Genomic DNA, 27,696 nt, shown 5'->3' with positions numbered 1-27,696 from the left:
CATTTATCAATCAAAATTCAACCTAAGTTTTAGCTACATACCATCCTGTGCATATAACTTATCAAACACTAAATATTTACATTTTTATATTAGTTTTTCAATTTTGATGTTTTGTTTCTTTATAGGTATCCAGAGCAAAAATCTAATGTTACATATTTAAAAGCAAATCGTACATACTATATTGAGGCAATAATGTGTAATTTAGTTACTCCTGATTATTTATCAATTGCTGTAATGCAACAGGGAAAGGACACATCTCCTAAAGTAATGTCAAATGAATGGTTTAGTCCTATGAGGATTGGTAAATTTAATTTTTCAACTTTTTAAAAATTTTTCTGTATGAATATATTGCATTTAATTGTTGAAACAGCAAACACCATTTATATCACAATTTTACAATAATGACATTAGAGTTGTCTATAATATTTTAATTTGAAAGTTGCAGTTTTCATCTTTTGCAATGTCAGAGAGAAAAAATGCCCATAAAAATATTATTTTGAAACTTGCACAAATTTAAAAAACTTGAATCAAAAAGGTAAAGAGCAAAATTTTTACAATACAAGTAAATGACCAACATACAAGTTTATAATACATGTAAATGACAAGCATACAAGCTTACAAAACAAGTAAATGACCAGCATACAAGCTTACAATACAAGTAAAAAAAAAAATATACAAATACTCCAGTTTTCCTAATTATTCAAAATAGTATTTTGATGATATCAGTTGTTAAATAGTAATATTTCAATCTAATGTTTTTTTATAATAGCAATTCACAAAAAAACGAAAAATTTTAAAATAAAATTTAGTCAAATAATTGCTTATTTTTTACAAAATTATAATAACAGTAATATATTCATGCATTTCTGCAAATATTTTTTTACAAAGGTTTAGGAAATTTTTTAAAAATAAGTTTAGGGCAAGTGAACAAAAATGCAATCAAGTTTGAAAAATGAAAAGTGTTTCCCTTTTTCAGGTAAATGTCCTTCTGGTTGCAATTCAATCAAAAATGAAAAATGTATTTCAGAAAATGGAAGTTATGTTATTTGTACCTGCAATGATGGCTATGTTTATCATAATGAGAGTAGTAATATAACTTGCATAGGTAGATTTTTGCTTCTTTTAATTTTAAAAAGTTTTTTTTTTATATTTAATAGTATATGTGCATTTAAAATGCACTGTTTTTATTACAAACTCACAGGTATGCACATTATAACTAAATTTTTTGAAACATTCACATTATTACCACTTGCTTTTGCATCAAAGAGATAAATTTTTTTTAATTGATGATAAGCATATTAGGGTTATGACATTTTTTAAACCCTATATGGCCATACTCCTATAAACTGAGAAGTTATAAATTATTGATGAAAAAATGGTTTATTGACAGCCTAGTTGCAAATTCATCCCCCCCTCCCCCAAAATTAATAGCATGCTTTTTTATATTTGACATCAAGAAATTTAAACAACTATCAAAATATGTTCAGCAAATAGTAAATTATATTTAGCATTTAAAAATCAGATTGGCATAAAAGTTAGTTGATAAAAATATTTATTTCACAAAGAGACAAGTTATTTAAATGCTTCACATATCATTTTTCCCAATAAGTTTCACATTTTTATGTTCCCATTTTTTTGTAGGAGTTCCTCCAAGTTTTTGCTACAGATGCAATAAGGGTTGCTATGGTATCAGGCAATAAGAATATATGATGCTCTAGAGTTCCATCTTGCAGTGTGCAATAATGGAAGCTTGTGCCACTTAATTTTTGGTAATTTGTGATGGTTTTTGAAATAACAAAAACTCATAACTCATAAAGGAATTTGAAGTCATCTTGCCATCCTAAGTTTGTGTAATTATTAAGCTTAGCTTCATATTTATAAATTTTTTTGAAGACTTTCATAATTTTCAGTAAAGCCCTTCAAAAATTATAATTAAAACACAGTATTATTGAATTATATTTTACAAGGTGATCCAATTTGGTATCCTGAGTATTATGGTGCAGTAGGCCTCTGGGTTCACTTCATTTTGTGTTTTTAAAACTATACCATTGAATTTTCTTGTGTTCACCGCTGTTCTGTTATATATAATCATGATACATTTTACATGCATCAAAATCATTTAGCAATTTTTCAAAAATTTGGAGTTTCAATATCAATACATTCATTAAACTTTTTATAGATTCTAACTGATCTATTAGATTATGCTATTACAAAGTTAAATGCAACTTGGTTCTGTTGTATACTCTCTTTCTTGATTTTTTCATCTATATATTGGTTTGTAGTTTTCTAATGAATCTAAATCTGTACAACTTTCTTCTGATATAGTTAAACTGCTAGCTAGACAATTATTTACTTTTCTTGTGGAAGTTTTTATCTTTTGCATTAAAAAATCTGACTTTTGAAGGATATAGTAACACTTTTGTGTTAGAACTGTTACCAGTTTCCTGGTATATATTTATTATATATATATATATTTGTATATATATATATATTTGTATATATATAAATATTTGTATATATATAAATATTTGTATATATATAAATATTTGTATATATATATATATATATATATATATATATATATATATATATATATATATATATATATATATATATATATATATATATATATATATATATATATATATATATATATATATATATATATATATCAAACACACAGAGAAGTTTAAAAAGGTTTAGACCAAAACAGTACATAAATAAAGAAAATAGTTCTTACTTAGCTTTACTTTATGCCTTATACCATATTTAAAAAACAATTACAAAAAGAATTATAGTTAAAAGAATGTAAAAGTATGGATTAACTACATTTTTCTTGTGTTTGTGGGAGTAGACATTTTTAAAACTGTATTCTATATCTATATGATACTTTGAAATATCAATTTCTCAGGTTTCTAAACCACAGCCAATAATGATTGTGGCAAAAGTGAAATGAGCCATAACCCTAATGTGTATCTGACCAATAAAAATAACTAAAACTAGTGATGTTAATATTTTTCACCTATTCACTAAAAATGAAAAAGTAAAAAAAATACTAACATAAGGCAATAGTTTTAAAGTAAACATTCTTTCTTCATAGAGCCCTCATTTGATTAACCATACTTATGTGAATATAATTTTTGCTTTAATAGGGTAATTTTTAAAACTTTTAAAAAAATGTTTTCTTTTTAAGCTTTTATTAAATACTATAATTGAAATGTGACACTTAAAATAAGTAAGATTTGAAAAGCTTTTCATCCTAAAACTCTCAACTGAACAAAGCTTTAATTTTTCAAGAAAATTAACTTAAGCATAGACAAAAATACATAACACTATGTAAACATTTTTTTTTTTAATTTTGTGTAGCTTACTTTATGTTTTATACATTTTCTTAATACAAATGAAAACATTTAGTTATGCACCAAAAATTGATTCCATATTGATTACACTGTTACACTCATATATCAATCTTTTATGATTTTTTCAAAATAAATTTGTTGCATATGTTTGTATCGCTTTTTTTTAATTTAATCTTTTACAATAATAAAGGCTATTGCTTTATTTGTATATGAAAATTGTATGGTGTGAAGACTTTCTAGTATATTTCCTTTCAGATATCAATGCATGTCAAATGAACTGTAATGATTCAGCATGTCAAAGTGAAAATGGTACATTGCAACGATTTTGTCCAAATGGATATTTTTATAATTTAACAGACAACAGTTGTCTAGGTAAAAATAATTTTCTTCTTTGAACATAAAAGTTAAAACAGTAATTTACAAAACAAAAAATTTACAAAACAAAAGTGTTTTAATATCACGTGAAACATTTTTAAAAAAACAATTTGTATTTGATAGCTATTAAATTTATATTATTTATATATTAAAATTAAAAGGTAACTCATAACTTATTTACATTCAACACAAAACTAAGGTACATGACATTTTTTCTTTGTACATTTTTCAGATATAAATGAGTGTACAATGAATTGTAAATATGACAAAGCAGTATGCTTAAATTTGAAAGGTTCATTCATATGTTCCTGTCCATCAGGAACAAGTTTTAATGCAACATTACAAGATTGTCAAGGTAAAATAATGTATTAACTTAAATATATTGGTTATGTTACACCTTTGTATTTAGTAAATACAAAGATGTGCGCAATGATTGCAAAGAAGCTAAAAGTTTTTTTAGTTTACTCACTGGGCGTAACATGTTCTTAAAATCTTGTTTACTAAATACTTACACAAAAACATATCACTGTGAGCAATAAAGACTGCCAGGTTCAACTTTTTTTTACTAAAATAAGTACTAGTTAGATATGCTATTTTTTTGTATTAGACAAATCTTAAGTTGATTAGAAGAAAGATAAAAAATTATTTTTTACTTTATTTACCCCCTTTGAGCAATAAAGTTATCTCTTTATGATGATATTGTATACTTTCAAAAAACATTAACATCTTTCATTACCTTCCTTTAAACACTTTTTACAAATCTGAACTTGAAACTCCTTTTACACCATAACCCCTTAAAGTAATAATTAAATGAAAAAAATACAATAAACGCAACAAATAAAACACAACTACTTTAATATTGTAATAAATACATCTTATCTAAGTGGTAGTAGCAGGTTTCAATTGTTTAGCATAATCTCTATGCCTAATCCTTTGCTTATATTGATAACAATTTGGTTTAAAGACACTGGGAAATGTTACTCCAATCTATTCAGCATCCCTGAGAAATATACTCTTTCCAGGTAACCTACAGCTCTGCATTTAAATGTTATTTTGCATACTGCTGTAGGTCAGAAAATGATATTTTGAACTCTTTGATAACTGAAGAAATATAACTGCCTAATTCTTGTCTGAGGGTGCACTGTTTAATGTTCAAAAATTTTCTGAGGCAATTAACTAAAGGTTTTAAATTAGTTTGAGATAATAACACACCTCTCTTTAAAGTATCTACTTTTCCAAGAAGTTTAGTGGCTTTTTTCCCATAAAAGCCTATTCTATGATAACCTTGAAGTAAGATATGTTCTTTGAGCCAATTTGTAAAATGATGCCAATCATCTTAAAGTAGTCTACCATTTAGTGTCACAGTCCCTATAAGAAGATGTAATTTTGGTGGTAAAACTAAGTGATTAATTTCATCTTCAACCATCACTGAAAAGATATTTGATTAAAAATTTTTTGGAGGATTTGACTTGAATTCCTACAGTTGAAGTTTATGGATTTACCACCTTAAAAATAAAGTATAATTAAATTATATGCGTTTTTAGCCTACCCCCTTCTTAAAGTTTAAAATGCAAGCATTTTGAAAAAGTTGTTAGCAACGAAAACAATTGCTTTACTAAAAACCTTTTATCTATTGAGTGTTTTATATGTGCACTTAAACAGTTTTATATGAACATTTATAATTCTTTGTTAACTATTTAATAATGACAATAGAAACCCACCTGTAGATATTTTAAAGAACTGGCCTCTTTCAATGCCTTCTCATTCCATCTTGTTTTTTATTATACCTAAAGCAACTTGCTCAGGTGATATGAGATCAAAGGTTTCTGACAAACTAGTTAAATTCAAAACAGCAAAACTAGAACAACAGTTGATAACCTGAAGAATAAAATTCTTTCCTATATTAATATGCACTTTAAAGTTTAACGTTGAAGTTTATAAATGAATATTTGAAAAATTTTAATTTACTTTTTATGTAACTTAATATTTATTCCTTAACCTCTTTCAGTACTACGTCTAATTCTTTGCATTTTAACGTTATTCAAAAATAGTTATTTATAAAAAGTTTGCACTTCTATATGTATCATTTAACTTAAATTTTAAGTTTAATACTTGAGAAACTTTACTCATCCAGTTTGAAAGTGTTCAATTTCTTCTCCGATAAAAAGAAGAAATTGAACACTTTCAAACTGGATGAGATTGACACTAATCTTTAAGAATTTTTTACTTTTAAAAACAAAAAATAATAACTCTTAAGATTGACTTCAGATTTGTTCGGCACTTGAAAATGATTTATACAAACTGCATTTTATTTTTAAGAAAATGAAATAAGAGGTGGGAAGAAGTCAAACTTGATAGTCTTTATAGCTCACAGTGATATTATATTGATGTATAGGAAATCAATTTAAAGATTATATTAAATTAAAATAAAAAACTATCGATGTAAAAACCAAGTGAAAATCCAAACTAATTGGTAAAATTTGCAAAATCTCAGTAAAAAAAAAAAAAGTCAAAAACACATTAAACGCAAACTGAGATAAAAGTGATTTCCTAAAAAGTGAGCATAACTGGTGTATATAAACAAAAAAAGAAAGAAAACGATTTAATACACAATTCGGCATATATAGGAAATCTACGTCATTCAGAGAAGATGAAAAGAATTCAAAAGAATGAAACTCAAAATAAAAAAAAACAAACAGGAAAACTTCATTTAAAAGACAAGGACCTAGCATATATAAAAAATATATTCAATCACCCAAACATCTCATGGTAAAATTTAAAACGATTTAGTTCACATCAAAGCATTTTGTTAAAAGAAATGATAACAAATTATATGATAAAAAGAAAGAAAAAATAAACTTAAAGAACTTTGATTAAATTCCGTAGATATCAATGAATGTGCCAATACCTCCACTTGCGCTTGGAGCAACAGCCTGTGTGTAAATATAGTCGGAAGCTACTACTGTACGTGTCAGAGCGGATGGACTTTGGGCAAAGATAACGATAGCTGCGTTGGTAAGTCTGTTTTTCTATTCTTCACTGCAATCTCTTTCATAATTAAAAAATATGGTTCCACACCAAGGTGTGACTAATGCGAATACTTATTTAACTTAAAACAACTTTATGCCAGTGCTGACTTTAAATGGTTTGCTGAAGTCTTTATCTGAAAAGAGTACTAAATGCTTGTCTCATATTAAAGAACTTATTTTTTTGAACTTATTGGCTTCCAGATATGAGCTGAAGGTAATATATATGATATTGTAAACTACTAAGCGTTTCCTAATGAATGAGGTAATTTCCGCATAGATATCAATGAATGCACAAACACAAACCCTCCATGTGCATGGAATAACAGTCTATGTGTTAACAAAAATGGAAGCTATGCCTGTACATGCCAAAACGGGTGGACATTAGGTAAAGACAGCATCAGCTGCGAAGGTAAGTCTGTTTGCCGCTTTTTGACAGAAACAACTTTTTTAAAAAAGACATGGTATTCCAAATCGAAATATGTTACATAGTTCACCACTAAGCGTTTTCTAAGTGAATGGAGTAATTTTTGCATAGATATCAATGAATGCGCTAGCACAAGCCCTCCATGTGCCTGGAGTAAAAGCCTGTGTGTTAACAAAAACGGAAGCTATGCCTGCGCATGTCAGGCCGGGTGGATTTTGGGCAAAGACAATGTCAGCTGTGTTGGTAAGTGTCTTACTCTGCTTTAAAAGCTAAGCTGCTTTCTTTTTGAAGGCTCTTTTGCTTTAACGATTTTCGTGCGTTTTTCGTTCCGTTCTGCGTGCCGTATACTTGAATGGGAAAGACTCTATTCTGCCAGGAAGAGTTATGACGAAGGGCGTTAGTGCTGTGGGGTGGGGTTAGGTAGTTGGAGAGCAGCTTATGAGTCTTTGGCTCGTGCAACCAACCAAAAGTGAGGTTTCAAGTGTAAACGGCTCGCAGAACAAAGTCCATTTGAAGAAAGGGAAGCTTTTGCTTTGGAAGCAAAGTCATCTGGCGCGTACGTTTTTTGTTCGGAGCTGCTGGCTCTTGTTTGTGACTATATGATTTATAAATGAACAGGTTAATTTTGCCTAGATGTCGATGAGTGCGCTGGCGCCAAATCTCCTTGCGCTTGGAACAACAGCGTGTGTGTTAACAAGAACGGAAGCTACGCTTGCACGTGTCAGACTGGTTGGATTTTGGGCAAAGATAACGTCAGCTGCGTAGGTAAGTCTGTCGGTCTTTTTTTGTTATAGTTATCAATCAGCTGGTCGTTGAAAGAGACTTTTCCTACTGTTCTGAGGATCGGTCTAGGGATGGTTACTTTAGTTTAGAATGGCCTTGCTTGTTCATTTCATATTCTGTTCCAATTGCAAAAGCCACGACTTGAAAGTGCCACGACTTGAAAGTGCCATTTCCTTTCATGAAGGAGTAAGGTGAAGAGCATGACAGTTGGGCAGTTTGACTTGTGTTTTGGCAGTTAGGAAAGGGATTTTGAGTGGCACCCTCGCTTTGTGGTGGAATATTAAAAGATTCGATTTTCATTAAAAGCATTTTGATCAAAAGATTGGCGCAAGATAGTCTGTTAGAGGAATGCAAAATGTGTTTGTAGTGAACTTGATTATTTTCCGTAGATGTCGATGAATGTGCCAGCACGAGCTCCCCTTGCGCTTGGAGTAACAGCCTGTGTGTTAACAAAATCGGAAGCTACTCCTGCACGTGTCAGAGCGGGTGGATTTTGGGCAAAGATAACGTCAGCTGCGTTGGTAAGTCTGTTTCTCTCTTTTTAACTGGAATCTGTTTGTTAATGAAGGGATGCGGTTCCGCTCCGAAGTTTGATTTATGGGGGTGTTTGTTTGATTGTTAACGACTTAATGCAAGTGGTGATGTTTGAAGGATTTGCAGAAGCCTGTTTGTGAAAAGAGCATAAAACGTTTGTCTTTTTTTAAGGCACTTTTGTTTTTGAACTTGTTGGCTTTCGGTTTTGAACTGCAGGCTATATATATATATATATATATATATATATATGTATTACATAGTTCACCACTAAGCGTTTTCTAAGTGAATGGGGTAATTTTTGCATAGATATCGATGAATGCGCTAGCACAAGCCCTCCATGTGCCTGGAGTAACAGCCTGTGTGTTAACAAAAACGGAAGCTATGCCTGCGCATGTCAGGCCGGGTGGATTTTGGGCAAAGACAATGTCAGCTGTGTTGGTAAGTGTCTTACTCTGCTTTAAAAGCTAAGCTGCTTTCTTTTTGAAGGCTCTTTTGCTTTAACGATTTTCGTGCGTTTTTCGTTCCGTTCTGCGTGCCGTATACTTGAATGGGAAAGACTCTATTCTGCCAGGAAGAGTTATGACGAAGGGCGTTAGTGCTGTGGGGTGGGGTTAGGTAGTTGGAGAGCAGCTTATGAGTCTTTGGCTCGTGCAACCAACCAAAAGTGAGGTTTCAAGTGTAAACGGCTCGCAGAACAAAGTCCATTTGAAGAAAGGGAAGCTTTTGCTTTGGAAGCAAAGTCATCTGGCGCGTACGTTTTTTGTTCGGAGCTGCTGGCTCTTGTTTGTGACTATATGATTTATAAATGAACAGGTTAATTTTGCCTAGATGTCGATGAGTGCGCTGGCGCCAAATCTCCTTGCGCTTGGAACAACAGCGTGTGTGTTAACAAGAACGGAAGCTACGCTTGCACGTGTCAGACTGGTTGGATTTTGGGCAAAGATAACGTCAGCTGCGTAGGTAAGTCTGTCGGTCTTTTTTTGTTATAGTTATCAATCAGCTGGTCGTTGAAAGAGACTTTTCCTACTGTTCTGAGGATCGGTCTAGGGATGGTTACTTTAGTTTAGAATGGCCTTGCTTGTTCATTTCATATTCTGTTCCAATTGCAAAAGCCACGACTTGAAAGTGCCACGACTTGAAAGTGCCATTTCCTTTCATGAAGGAGTAAGGTGAAGAGCATGACAGTTGGGCAGTTTGACTTGTGTTTTGGCAGTTAGGAAAGGGATTTTGAGTGGCACCCTCGCTTTGTGGTGGAATATTAAAAGATTCGATTTTCATTAAAAGCATTTTGATCAAAAGATTGGCGCAAGATAGTCTGTTAGAGGAATGCAAAATGTGTTTGTAGTGAACTTGATTATTTTCCGTAGATGTCGATGAATGTGCCAGCACGAGCTCCCCTTGCGCTTGGAGTAACAGCCTGTGTGTTAACAAAATCGGAAGCTACTCCTGCACGTGTCAGAGCGGGTGGATTTTGGGCAAAGATAACGTCAGCTGCGTTGGTAAGTCTGTTTCTCTCTTTTTAACTGGAATCTGTTTGTTAATGAAGGGATGCGGTTCCGCTCCGAAGTTTGATTTATGGGGGTGTTTGTTTGATTGTTAACGACTTAATGCAAGTGGTGATGTTTGAAGGATTTGCAGAAGCCTGTTTGTGAAAAGAGCATAAAACGTTTGTCTTTTTTTAAGGCACTTTTGTTTTTGAACTTGTTGGCTTTCGGTTTTGAACTGCAGGCTATATATATATATATATATATATATATATATATATATATATATATATATATATATATATATATATATATATATATATATATATATATATATATATATATATGTATTACATAGTTCACCACTAAGCGTTTTCTAAGTGAATGGGGTAATTTTTGCATAGATATCGATGAATGCGCTAGCACAAGCCCTCCATGTGCCTGGAGTAACAGCCTGTGTGTTAACAAAAACGGAAGCTATGCCTGCGCATGTCAGGCCGGGTGGATTTTGGGCAAAGACAATGTCAGCTGTGTTGGTAAGTGTCTTACTCTGCTTTAAAAGCTAAGCTGCTTTCTTTTTGAAGGCTCTTTTGCTTTAACGATTTTCGTGCGTTTTTCGTTCCGTTCTGCGTGCCGTATACTTGAATGGGAAAGACTCTATTCTGCCAGGAAGAGTTATGACGAAGGGCGTTAGTGCTGTGGGGTGGGGTTAGGTAGTTGGAGAGCAGCTTATGAGTCTTTGGCTCGTGCAACCAACCAAAAGTGAGGTTTCAAGTGTAAACGGCTCGCAGAACAAAGTCCATTTGAAGAAAGGGAAGCTTTTGCTTTGGAAGCAAAGTCATCTGGCGCGTACGTTTTTTGTTCGGAGCTGCTGGCTCTTGTTTGTGACTATATGATTTATAAATGAACAGGTTAATTTTGCCTAGATGTCGATGAGTGCGCTGGCGCCAAATCTCCTTGCGCTTGGAACAACAGCGTGTGTGTTAACAAGAACGGAAGCTACGCTTGCACGTGTCAGACTGGTTGGATTTTGGGCAAAGATAACGTCAGCTGCGTAGGTAAGTCTGTCGGTCTTTTTTTGTTATAGTTATCAATCAGCTGGTCGTTGAAAGAGACTTTTCCTACTGTTCTGAGGATCGGTCTAGGGATGGTTACTTTAGTTTAGAATGGCCTTGCTTGTTCATTTCATATTCTGTTCCAATTGCAAAAGCCACGACTTGAAAGTGCCACGACTTGAAAGTGCCATTTCCTTTCATGAAGGAGTAAGGTGAAGAGCATGACAGTTGGGCAGTTTGACTTGTGTTTTGGCAGTTAGGAAAGGGATTTTGAGTGGCACCCTCGCTTTGTGGTGGAATATTAAAAGATTCGATTTTCATTAAAAGCATTTTGATCAAAAGATTGGCGCAAGATAGTCTGTTAGAGGAATGCAAAATGTGTTTGTAGTGAACTTGATTATTTTCCGTAGATGTCGATGAATGTGCCAGCACGAGCTCCCCTTGCGCTTGGAGTAACAGCCTGTGTGTTAACAAAATCGGAAGCTACTCCTGCACGTGTCAGAGCGGGTGGATTTTGGGCAAAGATAACGTCAGCTGCGTTGGTAAGTCTGTTTCTCTCTTTTTAACTGGAATCTGTTTGTTAATGAAGGGATGCGGTTCCGCTCCGAAGTTTGATTTATGGGGGTGTTTGTTTGATTGTTAACGACTTAATGCAAGTGGTGATGTTTGAAGGATTTGCAGAAGCCTGTTTGTGAAAAGAGCATAAAACGTTTGTCTTTTTTTAAGGCACTTTTGTTTTTGAACTTGTTGGCTTTCGGTTTTGAACTGCAGGCTATATATATATATATATATATATATATATGTATTACATAGTTCACCACTAAGCGTTTTCTAAGTGAATGGGGTAATTTTTGCATAGATATCGATGAATGCGCTAGCACAAGCCCTCCATGTGCCTGGAGTAACAGCCTGTGTGTTAACAAAAACGGAAGCAATGCCTGCGCATGTCAGGCCGGGTGGATTTTGGGCAAAGACAATGTCAGCTGTGTTGGTAAGTGTCTTACTCTGCTTTAAAAGCTAAGCTGCTTTCTTTTTGAAGGCTCTTTTGCTTTAACGATTTTCGTGCGTTTTTCGTTCCGTTCTGCGTGCCGTATACTTGAATGGGAAAGACTCTATTCTGCCAGGAAGAGTTATGACGAAGGGCGTTAGTGCTGTGGGGTGGGGTTAGGTAGTTGGAGAGCAGCTTATGAGTCTTTGGCTCGTGCAACCAACCAAAAGTGAGGTTTCAAGTGTAAACGGCTCGCAGAACAAAGTCCATTTGAAGAAAGGGAAGCTTTTGCTTTGGAAGCAAAGTCATCTGGCGCGTACGTTTTTTGTTCGGAGCTGCTGGCTCTTGTTTGTGACTATATGATTTATAAATGAACAGGTTAATTTTGCCTAGATGTCGATGAGTGCGCTGGCGCCAAATCTCCTTGCGCTTGGAACAACAGCGTGTGTGTTAACAAGAACGGAAGCTACGCTTGCACGTGTCAGACTGGTTGGATTTTGGGCAAAGATAACGTCAGCTGCGTAGGTAAGTCTGTCGGTCTTTTTTTGTTATAGTTATCAATCAGCTGGTCGTTGAAAGAGACTTTTCCTACTGTTCTGAGGATCGGTCTAGGGATGGTTACTTTAGTTTAGAATGGCCTTGCTTGTTCATTTCATATTCTGTTCCAATTGCAAAAGCCACGACTTGAAAGTGCCACGACTTGAAAGTGCCATTTCCTTTCATGAAGGAGTAAGGTGAAGAGCATGACAGTTGGGCAGTTTGACTTGTGTTTTGGCAGTTAGGAAAGGGATTTTGAGTGGCACCCTCGCTTTGTGGTGGAATATTAAAAGATTCGATTTTCATTAAAAGCATTTTGATCAAAAGATTGGCGCAAGATAGTCTGTTAGAGGAATGCAAAATGTGTTTGTAGTGAACTTGATTATTTTCCGTAGATGTCGATGAATGTGCCAGCACGAGCTCCCCTTGCGCTTGGAGTAACAGCCTGTGTGTTAACAAAATCGGAAGCTACTCCTGCACGTGTCAGAGCGGGTGGATTTTGGGCAAAGATAACGTCAGCTGCGTTGGTAAGTCTGTTTCTCTCTTTTTAACTGGAATCTGTTTGTTAATGAAGGGATGCGGTTCCGCTCCGAAGTTTGATTTATGGGGGTGTTTGTTTGATTGTTAACGACTTAATGCAAGTGGTGATGTTTGAAGGATTTGCAGAAGCCTGTTTGTGAAAAGAGCATAAAACGTTTGTCTTTTTTTAAGGCACTTTTGTTTTTGAACTTGTTGGCTTTCGGTTTTGAACTGCAGGCTATATATATATATATATATATATATATATGTATTACATAGTTCACCACTAAGCGTTTTCTAAGTGAATGGGGTAATTTTTGCATAGATATCGATGAATGCGCTAGCACAAGCCCTCCATGTGCCTGGAGTAACAGCCTGTGTGTTAACAAAAACGGAAGCTATGCCTGCGCATGTCAGGCCGGGTGGATTTTGGGCAAAGACAATGTCAGCTGTGTTGGTAAGTGTCTTACTCTGCTTTAAAAGCTAAGCTGCTTTCTTTTTGAAGGCTCTTTTGCTTTAACGATTTTCGTGCGTTTTTCGTTCCGTTCTGCGTGCCGTATACTTGAATGGGAAAGACTCTATTCTGCCAGGAAGAGTTATGACGAAGGGCGTTAGTGCTGTGGGGTGGGGTTAGGTAGTTGGAGAGCAGCTTATGAGTCTTTGGCTCGTGCAACCAACCAAAAGTGAGGTTTCAAGTGTAAACGGCTCGCAGAACAAAGTCCATTTGAAGAAAGGGAAGCTTTTGCTTTGGAAGCAAAGTCATCTGGCGCGTACGTTTTTTGTTCGGAGCTGCTGGCTCTTGTTTGTGACTATATGATTTATAAATGAACAGGTTAATTTTGCCTAGATGTCGATGAGTGCGCTGGCGCCAAATCTCCTTGCGCTTGGAACAACAGCGTGTGTGTTAACAAGAACGGAAGCTACGCTTGCACGTGTCAGACTGGTTGGATTTTGGGCAAAGATAACGTCAGCTGCGTAGGTAAGTCTGTCGGTCTTTTTTTGTTATAGTTATCAATCAGCTGGTCGTTGAAAGAGACTTTTCCTACTGTTCTGAGGATCGGTCTAGGGATGGTTACTTTAGTTTAGAATGGCCTTGCTTGTTCATTTCATATTCTGTTCCAATTGCAAAAGCCACGACTTGAAAGTGCCACGACTTGAAAGTGCCATTTCCTTTCATGAAGGAGTAAGGTGAAGAGCATGACAGTTGGGCAGTTTGACTTGTGTTTTGGCAGTTAGGAAAGGGATTTTGAGTGGCACCCTCGCTTTGTGGTGGAATATTAAAAGATTCGATTTTCATTAAAAGCATTTTGATCAAAAGATTGGCGCAAGATAGTCTGTTAGAGGAATGCAAAATGTGTTTGTAGTGAACTTGATTATTTTCCGTAGATGTCGATGAATGTGCCAGCACGAGCTCCCCTTGCGCTTGGAGTAACAGCCTGTGTGTTAACAAAATCGGAAGCTACTCCTGCACGTGTCAGAGCGGGTGGATTTTGGGCAAAGATAACGTCAGCTGCGTTGGTAAGTCTGTTTCTCTCTTTTTAACTGGAATCTGTTTGTTAATGAAGGGATGCGGTTCCGCTCCGAAGTTTGATTTATGGGGGTGTTTGTTTGATTGTTAACGACTTAATGCAAGTGGTGATGTTTGAAGGATTTGCAGAAGCCTGTTTGTGAAAAGAGCATAAAACGTTTGTCTTTTTTTAAGGCACTTTTGTTTTTGAACTTGTTGGCTTTCGGTTTTGAACTGCAGGCTATATATATATATATATATATATATATATATATATATGTATTACATAGTTCACCACTAAGCGTTTTCTAAGTGAATGGGGTAATTTTTGCATAGATATCGATGAATGCGCTAGCACAAGCCCTCCATGTGCCTGGAGTAACAGCCTGTGTGTTAACAAAAACGGAAGCTATGCCTGCGCATGTCAGGCCGGGTGGATTTTGGGCAAAGACAATGTCAGCTGTGTTGGTAAGTGTCTTACTCTGCTTTAAAAGCTAAGCTGCTTTCTTTTTGAAGGCTCTTTTGCTTTAACGATTTTCGTGCGTTTTTCGTTCCGTTCTGCGTGCCGTATACTTGAATGGGAAAGACTCTATTCTGCCAGGAAGAGTTATGACGAAGGGCGTTAGTGCTGTGGGGTGGGGTTAGGTAGTTGGAGAGCAGCTTATGAGTCTTTGGCTCGTGCAACCAACCAAAAGTGAGGTTTCAAGTGTAAACGGCTCGCAGAACAAAGTCCATTTGAAGAAAGGGAAGCTTTTGCTTTGGAAGCAAAGTCATCTGGCGCGTACGTTTTTTGTTCGGAGCTGCTGGCTCTTGTTTGTGACTATATGATTTATAAATGAACAGGTTAATTTTGCCTAGATGTCGATGAGTGCGCTGGCGCCAAATCTCCTTGCGCTTGGAACAACAGCGTGTGTGTTAACAAGAACGGAAGCTACGCTTGCACGTGTCAGACTGGTTGGATTTTGGGCAAAGATAACGTCAGCTGCGTAGGTAAGTCTGTCGGTCTTTTTTTGTTATAGTTATCAATCAGCTGGTCGTTGAAAGAGACTTTTCCTACTGTTCTGAGGATCGGTCTAGGGATGGTTACTTTAGTTTAGAATGACCTTGCTTGTTCATTTCATATTCTGTTCCAATTGCAAAAGCCACGACTTGAAAGTGCCACGACTTGAAAGTGCCATTTCCTTTCATGAAGGAGTAAGGTGAAGAGCATGACAGTTGGGCAGTTTGACTTGTGTTTTGGCAGTTAGGAAAGGGATTTTGAGTGGCACCCTCGCTTTGTGGTGGAATATTAAAAGATTCGATTTTCATTAAAAGCATTTTGATCAAAAGATTGGCGCAAGATAGTCTGTTAGAGGAATGCAAAATGTGTTTGTAGTGAACTTGATTATTTTCCGTAGATGTCGATGAATGTGCCAGCACGAGCTCCCCTTGCGCTTGGAGTAACAGCCTGTGTGTTAACAAAATCGGAAGCTACTCCTGCACGTGTCAGAGCGGGTGGATTTTGGGCAAAGATAACGTCAGCTGCGTTGGTAAGTCTGTTTCTCTCTTTTTAACTGGAATCTGTTTGTTAATGAAGGGATGCGGTTCCGCTCCGAAGTTTGATTTATGGGGGTGTTTGTTTGATTGTTAACGACTTAATGCAAGTGGTGATGTTTGAAGGATTTGCAGAAGCCTGTTTGTGAAAAGAGCATAAAACGTTTGTCTTTTTTTAAGGCACTTTTGTTTTTGAACTTGTTGGCTTTCGGTTTTGAACTGCAGGCTATATATATATATATATATATATATATATATGTATTACATAGTTCACCACTAAGCGTTTTCTAAGTGAATGGGGTAATTTTTGCATAGATATCGATGAATGCGCTAGCACAAGCCCTCCATGTGCCTGGAGTAACAGCCTGTGTGTTAACAAAAACGGAAGCTATGCCTGCGCATGTCAGGCCGGGTGGATTTTGGGCAAAGACAATGTCAGCTGTGTTGGTAAGTGTCTTACTCTGCTTTAAAAGCTAAGCTGCTTTCTTTTTGAAGGCTCTTTTGCTTTAACGATTTTCGTGCGTTTTTCGTTCCGTTCTGCGTGCCGTATACTTGAATGGGAAAGACTCTATTCTGCCAGGAAGAGTTATGACGAAGGGCGTTAGTGCTGTGGGGTGGGGTTAGGTAGTTGGAGAGCAGCTTATGAGTCTTTGGCTCGTGCAACCAACCAAAAGTGAGGTTTCAAGTGTAAACGGCTCGCAGAACAAAGTCCATTTGAAGAAAGGGAAGCTTTTGCTTTGGAAGCAAAGTCATCTGGCGCGTACGTTTTTTGTTCGGAGCTGCTGGCTCTTGTTTGTGACTATATGATTTATAAATGAACAGGTTAATTTTGCCTAGATGTCGATGAGTGCGCTGGCGCCAAATCTCCTTGCGCTTGGAACAACAGCGTGTGTGTTAACAAGAACGGAAGCTACGCTTGCACGTGTCAGACTGGTTGGATTTTGGGCAAAGATAACGTCAGCTGCGTAGGTAAGTCTGTCGGTCTTTTTTTGTTATAGTTATCAATCAGCTGGTCGTTGAAAGAGACTTTTCCTACTGTTCTGAGGATCGGTCTAGGGATGGTTACTTTAGTTTAGAATGACCTTGCTTGTTCATTTCATATTCTGTTCCAATTGCAAAAGCCACGACTTGAAAGTGCCACGACTTGAAAGTGCCATTTCCTTTCATGAAGGAGTAAGGTGAAGAGCATGACAGTTGGGCAGTTTGACTTGTGTTTTGGCAGTTAGGAAAGGGATTTTGAGTGGCACCCTCGCTTTGTGGTGGAATATTAAAAGATTCGATTTTCATTAAAAGCATTTTGATCAAAAGATTGGCGCAAGATAGTCTGTTAGAGGAATGCAAAATGTGTTTGTAGTGAACTTGATTATTTTCCGTAGATGTCGATGAATGTGCCAGCACGAGCTCCCCTTGCGCTTGGAGTAACAGCCTGTGTGTTAACAAAATCGGAAGCTACTCCTGCACGTGTCAGAGCGGGTGGATTTTGGGCAAAGATAACGTCAGCTGCGTTGGTAAGTCTGTTTCTCTCTTTTTAACTGGAATCTGTTTGTTAATGAAGGGATGCGGTTCCGCTCCGAAGTTTGATTTATGGGGGTGTTTGTTTGATTGTTAACGACTTAATGCAAGTGGTGATGTTTGAAGGATTTGCAGAAGCCTGTTTGTGAAAAGAGCATAAAACGTTTGTCTTTTTTTAAGGCACTTTTGTTTTTGAACTTGTTGGCTTTCGGTTTTGAACTGCAGGCTATATATATATATATATATATATATATATATATATATATATATATATATATATATATATATATATATATATATATGTATTACATAGTTCACCACTAAGCGTTTTCTAAGTGAATGGGGTAATTTTTGCATAGATATCGATGAATGCGCTAGCACAAGCCCTCCATGTGCCTGGAGTAACAGCCTGTGTGTTAACAAAAACGGAAGCTATGCCTGCGCATGTCAGGCCGGGTGGATTTTGGGCAAAGACAATGTCAGCTGTGTTGGTAAGTGTCTTACTCTGCTTTAAAAGCTAAGCTGCTTTCTTTTTGAAGGCTCTTTTGCTTTAACGATTTTCGTGCGTTTTTCGTTCCGTTCTGCGTGCCGTATACTTGAATGGGAAAGACTCTATTCTGCCAGGAAGAGTTATGACGAAGGGCGTTAGTGCTGTGGGGTGGGGTTAGGTAGTTGGAGAGCAGCTTATGAGTCTTTGGCTCGTGCAACCAACCAAAAGTGAGGTTTCAAGTGTAAACGGCTCGCAGAACAAAGTCCATTTGAAGAAAGGGAAGCTTTTGCTTTGGAAGCAAAGTCATCTGGCGCGTACGTTTTTTGTTCGGAGCTGCTGGCTCTTGTTTGTGACTATATGATTTATAAATGAACAGGTTAATTTTGCCTAGATGTCGATGAGTGCGCTGGCGCCAAATCTCCTTGCGCTTGGAACAACAGCGTGTGTGTTAACAAGAACGGAAGCTACGCTTGCACGTGTCAGACTGGTTGGATTTTGGGCAAAGATAACGTCAGCTGCGTAGGTAAGTCTGTCGGTCTTTTTTTGTTATAGTTATCAATCAGCTGGTCGTTGAAAGAGACTTTTCCTACTGTTCTGAGGATCGGTCTAGGGATGGTTACTTTAGTTTAGAATGACCTTGCTTGTTCATTTCATATTCTGTTCCAATTGCAAAAGCCACGACTTGAAAGTGCCACGACTTGAAAGTGCCATTTCCTTTCATGAAGGAGTAAGGTGAAGAGCATGACAGTTGGGCAGTTTGACTTGTGTTTTGGCAGTTAGGAAAGGGATTTTGAGTGGCACCCTCGCTTTGTGGTGGAATATTAAAAGATTCGATTTTCATTAAAAGCATTTTGATCAAAAGATTGGCGCAAGATAGTCTGTTAGAGGAATGCAAAATGTGTTTGTAGTGAACTTGATTATTTTCCGTAGATGTCGATGAATGTGCCAGCACGAGCTCCCCTTGCGCTTGGAGTAACAGCCTGTGTGTTAACAAAATCGGAAGCTACTCCTGCACGTGTCAGAGCGGGTGGATTTTGGGCAAAGATAACGTCAGCTGCGTTGGTAAGTCTGTTTCTCTCTTTTTAACTGGAATCTGTTTGTTAATGAAGGGATGCGGTTCCGCTCCGAAGTTTGATTTATGGGGGTGTTTGTTTGATTGTTAACGACTTAATGCAAGTGGTGATGTTTGAAGGATTTGCAGAAGCCTGTTTGTGAAAAGAGCATAAAACGTTTGTCTTTTTTTAAGGCACTTTTGTTTTTGAACTTGTTGGCTTTCGGTTTTGAACTGCAGGCTATATATATATATATATATATATATATATGTATTACATAGTTCACCACTAAGCGTTTTCTAAGTGAATGGGGTAATTTTTGCATAGATATCGATGAATGCGCTAGCACAAGCCCTCCATGTGCCTGGAGTAACAGCCTGTGTGTTAACAAAAACGGAAGCTATGCCTGCGCATGTCAGGCCGGGTGGATTTTGGGCAAAGACAATGTCAGCTGTGTTGGTAAGTGTCTTACTCTGCTTTAAAAGCTAAGCTGCTTTCTTTTTGAAGGCTCTTTTGCTTTAACGATTTTCGTGCGTTTTTCGTTCCGTTCTGCGTGCCGTATACTTGAATGGGAAAGACTCTATTCTGCCAGGAAGAGTTATGACGAAGGGCGTTAGTGCTGTGGGGTGGGGTTAGGTAGTTGGAGAGCAGCTTATGAGTCTTTGGCTCGTGCAACCAACCAAAAGTGAGGTTTCAAGTGTAAACGGCTCGCAGAACAAAGTCCATTTGAAGAAAGGGAAGCTTTTGCTTTGGAAGCAAAGTCATCTGGCGCGTACGTTTTTTGTTCGGAGCTGCTGGCTCTTGTTTGTGACTATATGATTTATAAATGAACAGGTTAATTTTGCCTAGATGTCGATGAGTGCGCTGGCGCCAAATCTCCTTGCGCTTGGAACAACAGCGTGTGTGTTAACAAGAACGGAAGCTACGCTTGCACGTGTCAGACTGGTTGGATTTTGGGCAAAGATAACGTCAGCTGCGTAGGTAAGTCTGTCGGTCTTTTTTTGTTATAGTTATCAATCAGCTGGTCGTTGAAAGAGACTTTTCCTACTGTTCTGAGGATCGGTCTAGGGATGGTTACTTTAGTTTAGAATGGCCTTGCTTGTTCATTTCATATTCTGTTCCAATTGCAAAAGCCACGACTTGAAAGTGCCACGACTTGAAAGTGCCATTTCCTTTCATAAAGAAGTAAGTTGAATGTCTCGTCGGTATTGTTTTAACCATCTAAACCTTAAAGGTATTTTCTCCATTGTGATATGTCTATAAGACACTTTCAACATCCACTTTTTTTTTTTTTTTTTATATTAAACTTGATAGTGCGACTATTCAATACTATGCGGTTCTTTTTGTATCGATGTATTTTGGTATTATATCAATTCTGATTTTATCGTTATTTTTATATATGTTTTACCCTATGATATTTTAAGCTTTCTTTTTTGGTAACGACTTAATCTATTCCAAATCCATTGTACCTATTAAATGAGTTAAGGCCAATGTAATCGATGAGTTCGATACCATCTGTTTTCAACTATGATAATTTTTGTTTTAAAATATTAATTTCTATCAAAATTACTCTTTTTTTTATACGAATATAATGTTTTTATTATAAAAATTACTTTACTAAATTTAACCATATCTAAAATTTTAAAAAAGTTTAAATTTTTGATGAATCTTTCTATGTTTGAACGCAAATTCTTTACTAAGCGTATGTGAAGATTCGTTTTACAATTCAGCAATTCATAAATGCGAAGGCAGGTCAAATATAATCCATTCAAACCTTCTCTTTATACAAGCAATAACAGAAAAAACTAGAAACAAAAACATATTCGAGATAATATAACTGGATATGTGCTTGATTATAAGCTTTACTTAAATTTTATTAGTACTGCAATGCTTAACAAGTCAAAACAATTGTTAAATAGGGTATTTATAAGGAAACTAAATGTGGCTACTAACTGAATTCATTTTTTAGACGCAAATGCGTGCCTACGTATTGGCAAAGATTTCCCTTGTGATCCCATTAGAGGTATTTGTGTAAATACAAATTACTCAGTAAATTACAAGTGTTTTTGTCCAAACGGTTGGTCTATGTCTTCAGAAACAAACTTGTGTAAAGGTTTGACCATATTGTATATATTTCGTTTTATTTTATGGGATATTGTAACTAACAAGCTACTAAAACAAAGCATAATCAAGTTTTAATTGCGCGATGTTCATCTAAATTACACACCATTTGTATCCTGAAGGTCAAAATACACTACAAAGTGCAAACAACCTTTAATTTCATCAAGTAAAAGCCAATATAAGGTTTAGTTGTCAAAAACCAAAAACATTTAAAAAAAACCGTCATAAACGAGTTTCGTCAACTACTCTTAAATACATTTTGCAAATGAAAAATATACACCAATTATTGCATGGTCTATGGACCCTTAATTGTATGGTCTATAGAGCCATAATTCCATGGTCTATAGAGCCATAATTATTTGGTCTATAGAGTCATAATTGCATGGTCTATAGAGACATAATTATCTACTGAAAAGTAGAAGAAAGTAATTTTCAGTAATGAACTTTGAAGTAAACAAAAAAAAATTTAAATCTGAGAAGTGTGGCAAGGTAGTGGCAGAACTCCTAGTATATGGTACTAATTGAATAGGCTTGTGTAATATCTATACTGATCGAATCTACTAACGTATCTACTCTACCATCCATAATTATTCGAATCACGTAGAGATTTTTTTTTTAAATGCCTGAGTTTCATGTATCTTTAATTTTTTTTTTTTTATTAATACTGGTAAGTCATTATGGTATTCACGTGGAGAGACGATTCAAATGAGTACCGAAAAAAGTTTAAAATTTAACAATATGCTTTGATGTTAACTCAAGTGGGTGTTTACAATTTCTGGACCTTAACATGTTCTTGGATTAAACCCTTGGTAAATCTCACAGTTATCAAGACTAACATTTATCTTAAGATTATCAAGACCAAGTTTTATGTTACGCAAAAAAAACTTTTGTTCCTTTGTATAATGTGCACAAAAAAAAAAAAAAAAATTGTGACTGTTATATAAGTTTATGTTTAAAAAAAAAACAATCAACAACTAACAAAAATTAAACTTTGAAATATAATACCTTTTACATGGCCCAGTTTTGAACAAAAAAGGTTAAAAAGGGATCTTAGACAACATTTGATTTTCAATCTGACCTGAGGCTTCTCACCTTTGGTTTTATTTATTATTATGATAATAATTTTAAATAAAGTTGTATTTTTTAAGGAAACGCTGATGCAAGTTTTATTTAAGAACTATTTTTCTTAAAATAATAAAAAATTAGAGTTATATTTATGGCATTATAAATAAGTTTTAAACAAAAAAAGACTTAAAGTGCCAACTTTTTTCTGAAACCGCTGTACAAACCGCTGATATCACCCAATAAATGAATGTTCTTAACCACTTCAACATTATTATTCTAATGTTTAACCCTAAACTCATCAGGTCTGTTTCCCACCACAAGTCCCACCTCTTCCCTTTGCTGTTTCTCAGAAAAAATCATTGTCTTTGTGCTGCGTAAATTGTGACTACCTTTTTTTTTTCAGATATTAATGAGTGTTTAAATTGGTGTCTTGGCTCAAGGGCGAAATGTCAGAACTATGAGGGTGGCTATCAGTGCACATGCTCAACTGGTTATAAATTTAACAACGCTACACATCAATGTACATGTGAGTTTAAAATAATTTTTGCAAGAAATTTTAAAATTACACGGTAATTATGCATTGATCGAGATTACCCGTCTTAAAATCTATAAAAGTAGGGAAAAGTAAAGTAAGGTGTAAGGGTAGGGGGAAGTTGGGCAACTAAAATATCCCAAAAACTATTCCTCTGGTGACAAAAATGTAGAAAACAAGAATTCCTTAAGGAAGAAAATTATGACACGCAGTGCAGTAAAACTAATGGAGATTGCAGTTATTCAAACGTAACTGGATGCACGAGTAGAGTAAGGCGAGGCAAGTTGTGAAATTTTTACCAAACCTAACAGATCTCTATAACAATATTCTCATTTATCCTGATTGATTCATTTACATTGATTTTCACATGCGCACTTAATTTCTTCTTGAATTTAAAAAGAAAATGAATTTTTAACAAAGTTCTACAGCTAATTTCAGCTAATTTCAACATTACAGCCCAGTTATTCATGCTTAAACTACAATCTTTGAATTGAATTCCACAATTGCAACAAAATTATTTTAATTTGATTTGTTTGCTTTTGCTTATTAACAAATTCTTTGCAACCTTCGATCTTTATTTGTGGTTTGACAACGACAAAAGTTTTGAACCTCAGGCGACATTGAAGAAGTCTTTAATGTACTTGAGTGCTTTAGGATCCTAATCTAAAGCTATGGGAAGCTGTTTCGTGAAGTTCAGTTGTTTTTCTTCACTCATTTCAAGTTGTCTATCGAAACTATGTTAAGCCTATAGATCATCATCATCAATATCAGAATATAGTTATGGATAAACATTACGTTTTCAAAAACATTTCCAATTTCTTTTTTTCAAAAAATTTCTAATAAATTAAAAAATAACCTGGATTAACATTCTCTTGTAGTTTGCTGCTGACTTCTAAAGACGGCTGCTCTCTCAGTTCCCTCCAAATTATTCCCATTAGTGCGATATTAAGTGGTCCGATTTTTTCTTTCGCAAAATGTTTTTCATCGATTGTTATTGAAAACAATACATTAAAAACGTTACCATCCTAACAACCAAATTTTTATGTCTTTTTTTTTCCCATCTTTTGCAGAGTTTGCGATTTTGAGTTATTTACAGAATGGAAAAAATGGATGAGAGACCACGAGACCATGAGAGATCGTAAATAACTTAATGAACCAGTATCGTTAAATAAGTTAATAGCATTGATAACTTTCTTACGACAACAACCCAGTCTTTGAGCTATTTCAGAATTGTTCAATCCTAGATCTCGAAATGCCTGTACTTTTCCTCGAAAGACATCTGTTCCATGTTTACCTCGTCCCATAGTTGGTTGATAATGAATTTTCTTTTTCTCCGTAAATCACTCAATAAAATCGCGAACTCTTTTGCAGAGTTCGCGATTTTATTGAGTTATTTAAGGAATGGAAAAAATGGATGAGAGACCACGAGACCTTGAGAGATCCAGTGCAACGAGCTTGAGGAATCTTCCGGGACTTTAAAATTCACAAATCAAGTGACGAAATTATGAATTAAGGTTTCATAGGTTGAAAAAAAAAAAGCAAAATTAAAACTTGTTTAAACTTGTTAAAACTTGTTAAAACTTGTTAAAACTTGTTAAAACTTGTTAAAACTTGTTAAAACTTGTTAAAACTTGTTAAAATTTGTTAAAACTTGTTAAAACTTGTTAAAACTTGTTAAAACTTGTTAAAACTTGTTAATGCCCCAGAAGCATGGTGTAATAATAAAATGCAGGTTGCTGGTAACCTTACGTTCGGGCTTACACGTAAATTTCGGATGTTAAATACCCAAAATAATCCAGAATAAGCGATATCATTAGAAAATTCTTGGATGAGAAAAAAAAAGAAATTTAAAAATCACCTTGCTCAAAAAGACATGCCACCATCTTTGCCAGATTTTAATCCTTTAAAATTGTGTATTTTGTTTTTAATGAAAAGTAACAATTTTGAACACTTTAAGTTTCGACAAAATATGAATGGATTTTTCAATGGATTAAAAAATGAAAGGGAAGAGCTATAGAGGCAAATGGTGAAAAAAAATTGATTCATAGCAAAATATTTAAAACCTGTGCTAATTTTATCTTCTGATAAAACTTAAATATGTTTTATACATCTTTTATAGTAGTGATTTGAAAGCTTCGTTTGTGGGTAACATTTATTTTCGATAACCCTACACTGATCAATGAGAAAAGCACAAAATCTATTTATCTGTTGTTTTTTTATTATGATTTTTATAACATTTGTATCCATAAATAATAATTCTCCCCGTTTAAAATATTTTAGATAACAGAGATGAAGTATGGGCTCTAATTTATAAAACTATGGGTGCATTGAAAAGAAAAGGGTGTTATTCTCTTCATAAAAAGTGCCCTTGAAGAAAGTTGAGACGGGAGTTTTTTTATTGACAAAGATTTAATTTATATTTTAAAAGCGAAATCGGATTATTTATATTTATATATATATGTATAATGGAAAAAAAGAAATTTTAGCAGAAAAAAAATCTCTCAAAGAGGGTTACGAAGTGGAATACTTGTTTTTGGACAATAATGTTTAAAAATTCAAAAGATAGTTTTAAAAAAAAATCCACCATGAGTTTCTTTATTGTATTAAGAGAAAAATAATATCTAAACGTTAATTTACAAAATTTAGAAAAAAGATTTTAAATTTTTATAAATTTTTTTTTTGTTCGATCATTAGTTGCTTTATTTGAGATTGATGTAACGTTGATTAAGTTTTTTCTCATTTTTATTGAACTTTTTACATTGGAGTGTAAAATTACTTGAGTGAATTTTTCATATTCATAATAACTCTGTATTGATTACAATTGACAACATTAAATGACAAAAATAAATCATTATTTGAAAGAAAAATACAAAAAACATTTTGCATTACTTTGTCACATATTTCCCCTTTTCTTTTTATGGAGTAATTGTTAGAGTGCCGCTCTCTACAATCCACCGCCTATACCAAGTCCTCCTTCTCACACGGACTATTACCATGAGTTATGTAAAAGTGTCAATATGCTGATACTTTTAAATTTTATTACTTTTGTATTTTGTCTCAGATTACCTGATACAAAAAATACTTTTTTTTTTTTATTAATCGAACAATTCAAAACATTCGAAACCATATTTCCTGGAAATATCAATTTTCCTAGAAACAGATGGATAGCTACGAAGCTACTTGTATAGGACATCATAACACAGCTTATATATCGTGAAGGGTCAGCGGATTCTTTACAGTACTTAAAAGATGGATGGATAGTAGCCTGCTTTTAGTTTTTGAATTTTGAATTATGTTTCCGTAAAATCTAATTGTATCATTATTTCTCCAGATTGTATTAACTACTTTTTCTAATTTAAAAACTTTTTGATTGTTGTCGAGGTATAAAATGACACTGCATCTTCAATTGTTTTACTAATTCATCTGCAAAAACTTCGCAATTATCCAATGGCATATCTAGTTTACATATATCAGTGGGATTCTATTAGTTATACCTTATACCTCAAAAGCCTTCAAATTTTTCAAACAATTTTTAAAATTCCTAACATTTTGCAATGCGTTTTACAGAATGAAGTCTGCCAAATGTTAAGTTCATTTGGGGAGACCGGGGTCGATTATAAGCTAGAGTTGAATAAAACAGGCCAAGTACCGGCGCCATCTTTTGGAGAATGAAAACAAAGTTACAATGTTAAACAGAAGAACAGCTAGCTACTTGGTAATTAGTTCTAGCACGTGTCTCGTCCACGACGAAAGAGCAAAAAATTAAATTATCAAAGTTGAATTGTTTCTAAAAACCTATAAGCTCTTCAATCTGCAATATTTCAAGATAAGTTCTCTACTCTGAACTATTTCAAGATAAGGATCAGTTAGTGCTCTGTTTCTGCTTTTAATTTTCAAGGAATAAAAAAGAAATCAAAAATTATTATCTATTTGGCCTATGCGGTATTTTTGATAAAACATCCTTTTTTCTAATTCAATGAAAAATAGTTGAACCAAGAAATCGGATAGAAATAATTTGAAATGAAGCACCAAAAAAGGAGATTTTGTTAAGTTTCGATTGTTTCCTCTGCATATATCCCAAAGACGCTAAAATCTCTTAATAAAGTTTTGACAAATAAAAAGATATGTCTGGAATTCAATTAGAATCAACCAATACCATTAACATGAAAGTCAACCAATACCATTAACAATCAGAGATCGCATTCTATATGCCTTTTTTTGCGATAATCACTACCAATCTCTTATAGTTTAACATTATATACACCTAAGATTCTGATGTCCAAAAAAACATAAATCAGATTTCACTGAACCCAAAAAAAGGAGGAAAATGAAACTGAAAACGGCATAACTGACGGATACACGAAAGAGGCTTTTAACTGAAGATAAAACTTTAAAGAAAAATCTCCCAATAAAATACAGTCTTTCTTAAGATAAAAAATTAAGTAAAACCGCTCTCTGAAACGCGCAAAAAATGAAAGCCCTGAAAATAGCAATCGAAAACTTTTCCTTTGAGAAAATCTCTTTGGTATGCCAAACTCTACGTGCACCGAAGGCTGCACAGTGGGCCGGATATTAGACTTATGGTGGACAAAATTATTTTGATAATTTTTTTCTACTAAAGTCCTTTAAATGTCTAAATAAACACATTATAATAAAAAATATTCGCTTTTACTGTAAATTTTAGTTAAATTATTGAATATACTGAAAATAATAGAAAAAACTTTAAAAAACGCGGGTTTGTAATTTTTTATATTTGAGTTCTCATAAAATGCTTATGAGGTTTTAATTATATTTTAT

At 34.7% G+C, this 27,696-nt stretch overlaps 1 protein-coding gene across 14 annotated transcripts in view; it reads left to right on the top strand.

Annotated features, from left to right (window-relative positions):
• The window catches only part of LOC145184987 (uncharacterized), a 34,058-nt gene extending 8,635 nt beyond the window's left edge, over positions 1 to 25,423 (top strand). Inside the window, exons 3-37 of one of the 14 annotated variants that reach the window (XM_090092805.1) lie at positions 126 to 301; positions 977 to 1,105; positions 3,615 to 3,731; positions 3,967 to 4,089; positions 6,621 to 6,749; positions 7,041 to 7,172; positions 7,299 to 7,430; positions 7,821 to 7,952; positions 8,360 to 8,491; positions 8,811 to 8,942; positions 9,333 to 9,464; positions 9,872 to 10,003; positions 10,393 to 10,524; positions 10,915 to 11,046; positions 11,454 to 11,585; positions 11,903 to 12,034; positions 12,425 to 12,556; positions 12,964 to 13,095; positions 13,413 to 13,544; positions 13,935 to 14,066; positions 14,474 to 14,605; positions 14,931 to 15,062; positions 15,453 to 15,584; positions 15,992 to 16,123; positions 16,443 to 16,574; positions 16,965 to 17,096; positions 17,504 to 17,635; positions 17,999 to 18,130; positions 18,521 to 18,652; positions 19,060 to 19,191; positions 19,509 to 19,640; positions 20,031 to 20,162; positions 21,151 to 21,294; positions 22,771 to 22,893; positions 25,180 to 25,423. In XM_090092805.1, the coding sequence (XP_089948931.1) occupies positions 126 to 301; positions 977 to 1,105; positions 3,615 to 3,731; positions 3,967 to 4,089; positions 6,621 to 6,749; positions 7,041 to 7,172; positions 7,299 to 7,430; positions 7,821 to 7,952; positions 8,360 to 8,491; positions 8,811 to 8,942; positions 9,333 to 9,464; positions 9,872 to 10,003; positions 10,393 to 10,524; positions 10,915 to 11,046; positions 11,454 to 11,585; positions 11,903 to 12,034; positions 12,425 to 12,556; positions 12,964 to 13,095; positions 13,413 to 13,544; positions 13,935 to 14,066; positions 14,474 to 14,605; positions 14,931 to 15,062; positions 15,453 to 15,584; positions 15,992 to 16,123; positions 16,443 to 16,574; positions 16,965 to 17,096; positions 17,504 to 17,635; positions 17,999 to 18,130; positions 18,521 to 18,652; positions 19,060 to 19,191; positions 19,509 to 19,640; positions 20,031 to 20,162; positions 21,151 to 21,294; positions 22,771 to 22,893; positions 25,180 to 25,271 (4,597 nt within the window). In that variant the 3' untranslated portion in view covers positions 25,272 to 25,423. The remainder of the gene's footprint in view (positions 1 to 125; positions 302 to 976; positions 1,106 to 3,614; positions 3,732 to 3,966; positions 4,090 to 6,620; positions 6,750 to 7,040; positions 7,173 to 7,298; positions 7,431 to 7,820; positions 7,953 to 8,359; positions 8,492 to 8,810; positions 8,943 to 9,332; positions 9,465 to 9,871; positions 10,004 to 10,392; positions 10,525 to 10,914; positions 11,047 to 11,453; positions 11,586 to 11,902; positions 12,035 to 12,424; positions 12,557 to 12,963; positions 13,096 to 13,412; positions 13,545 to 13,934; positions 14,067 to 14,473; positions 14,606 to 14,930; positions 15,063 to 15,452; positions 15,585 to 15,991; positions 16,124 to 16,442; positions 16,575 to 16,964; positions 17,097 to 17,503; positions 17,636 to 17,998; positions 18,131 to 18,520; positions 18,653 to 19,059; positions 19,192 to 19,508; positions 19,641 to 20,030; positions 20,163 to 21,150; positions 21,295 to 22,770; positions 22,894 to 25,179) is intronic. The other 13 variants (XM_090092807.1, XM_090092806.1, XM_090092809.1 and 10 more) reach the window with 13 other exon arrangements.
• Positions 25,424 to 27,696: the final 2,273 nt, after the last annotated feature.

The sequence above is a fragment of the Hydra viridissima genome, unplaced genomic scaffold (genome assembly GCF_058129835.1).
Source record: "Hydra viridissima isolate aposymbiotic clone 2 unplaced genomic scaffold, HvirCarnegie_v1 scaffold_7, whole genome shotgun sequence".
In the NCBI taxonomy this organism is placed as follows: Eukaryota; Metazoa; Cnidaria; class Hydrozoa; order Anthoathecata; family Hydridae; genus Hydra; species Hydra viridissima.
Note: the sequence above shows the minus strand (reverse complement) of the source record. Positions and strands in the feature narration are given on the sequence as shown.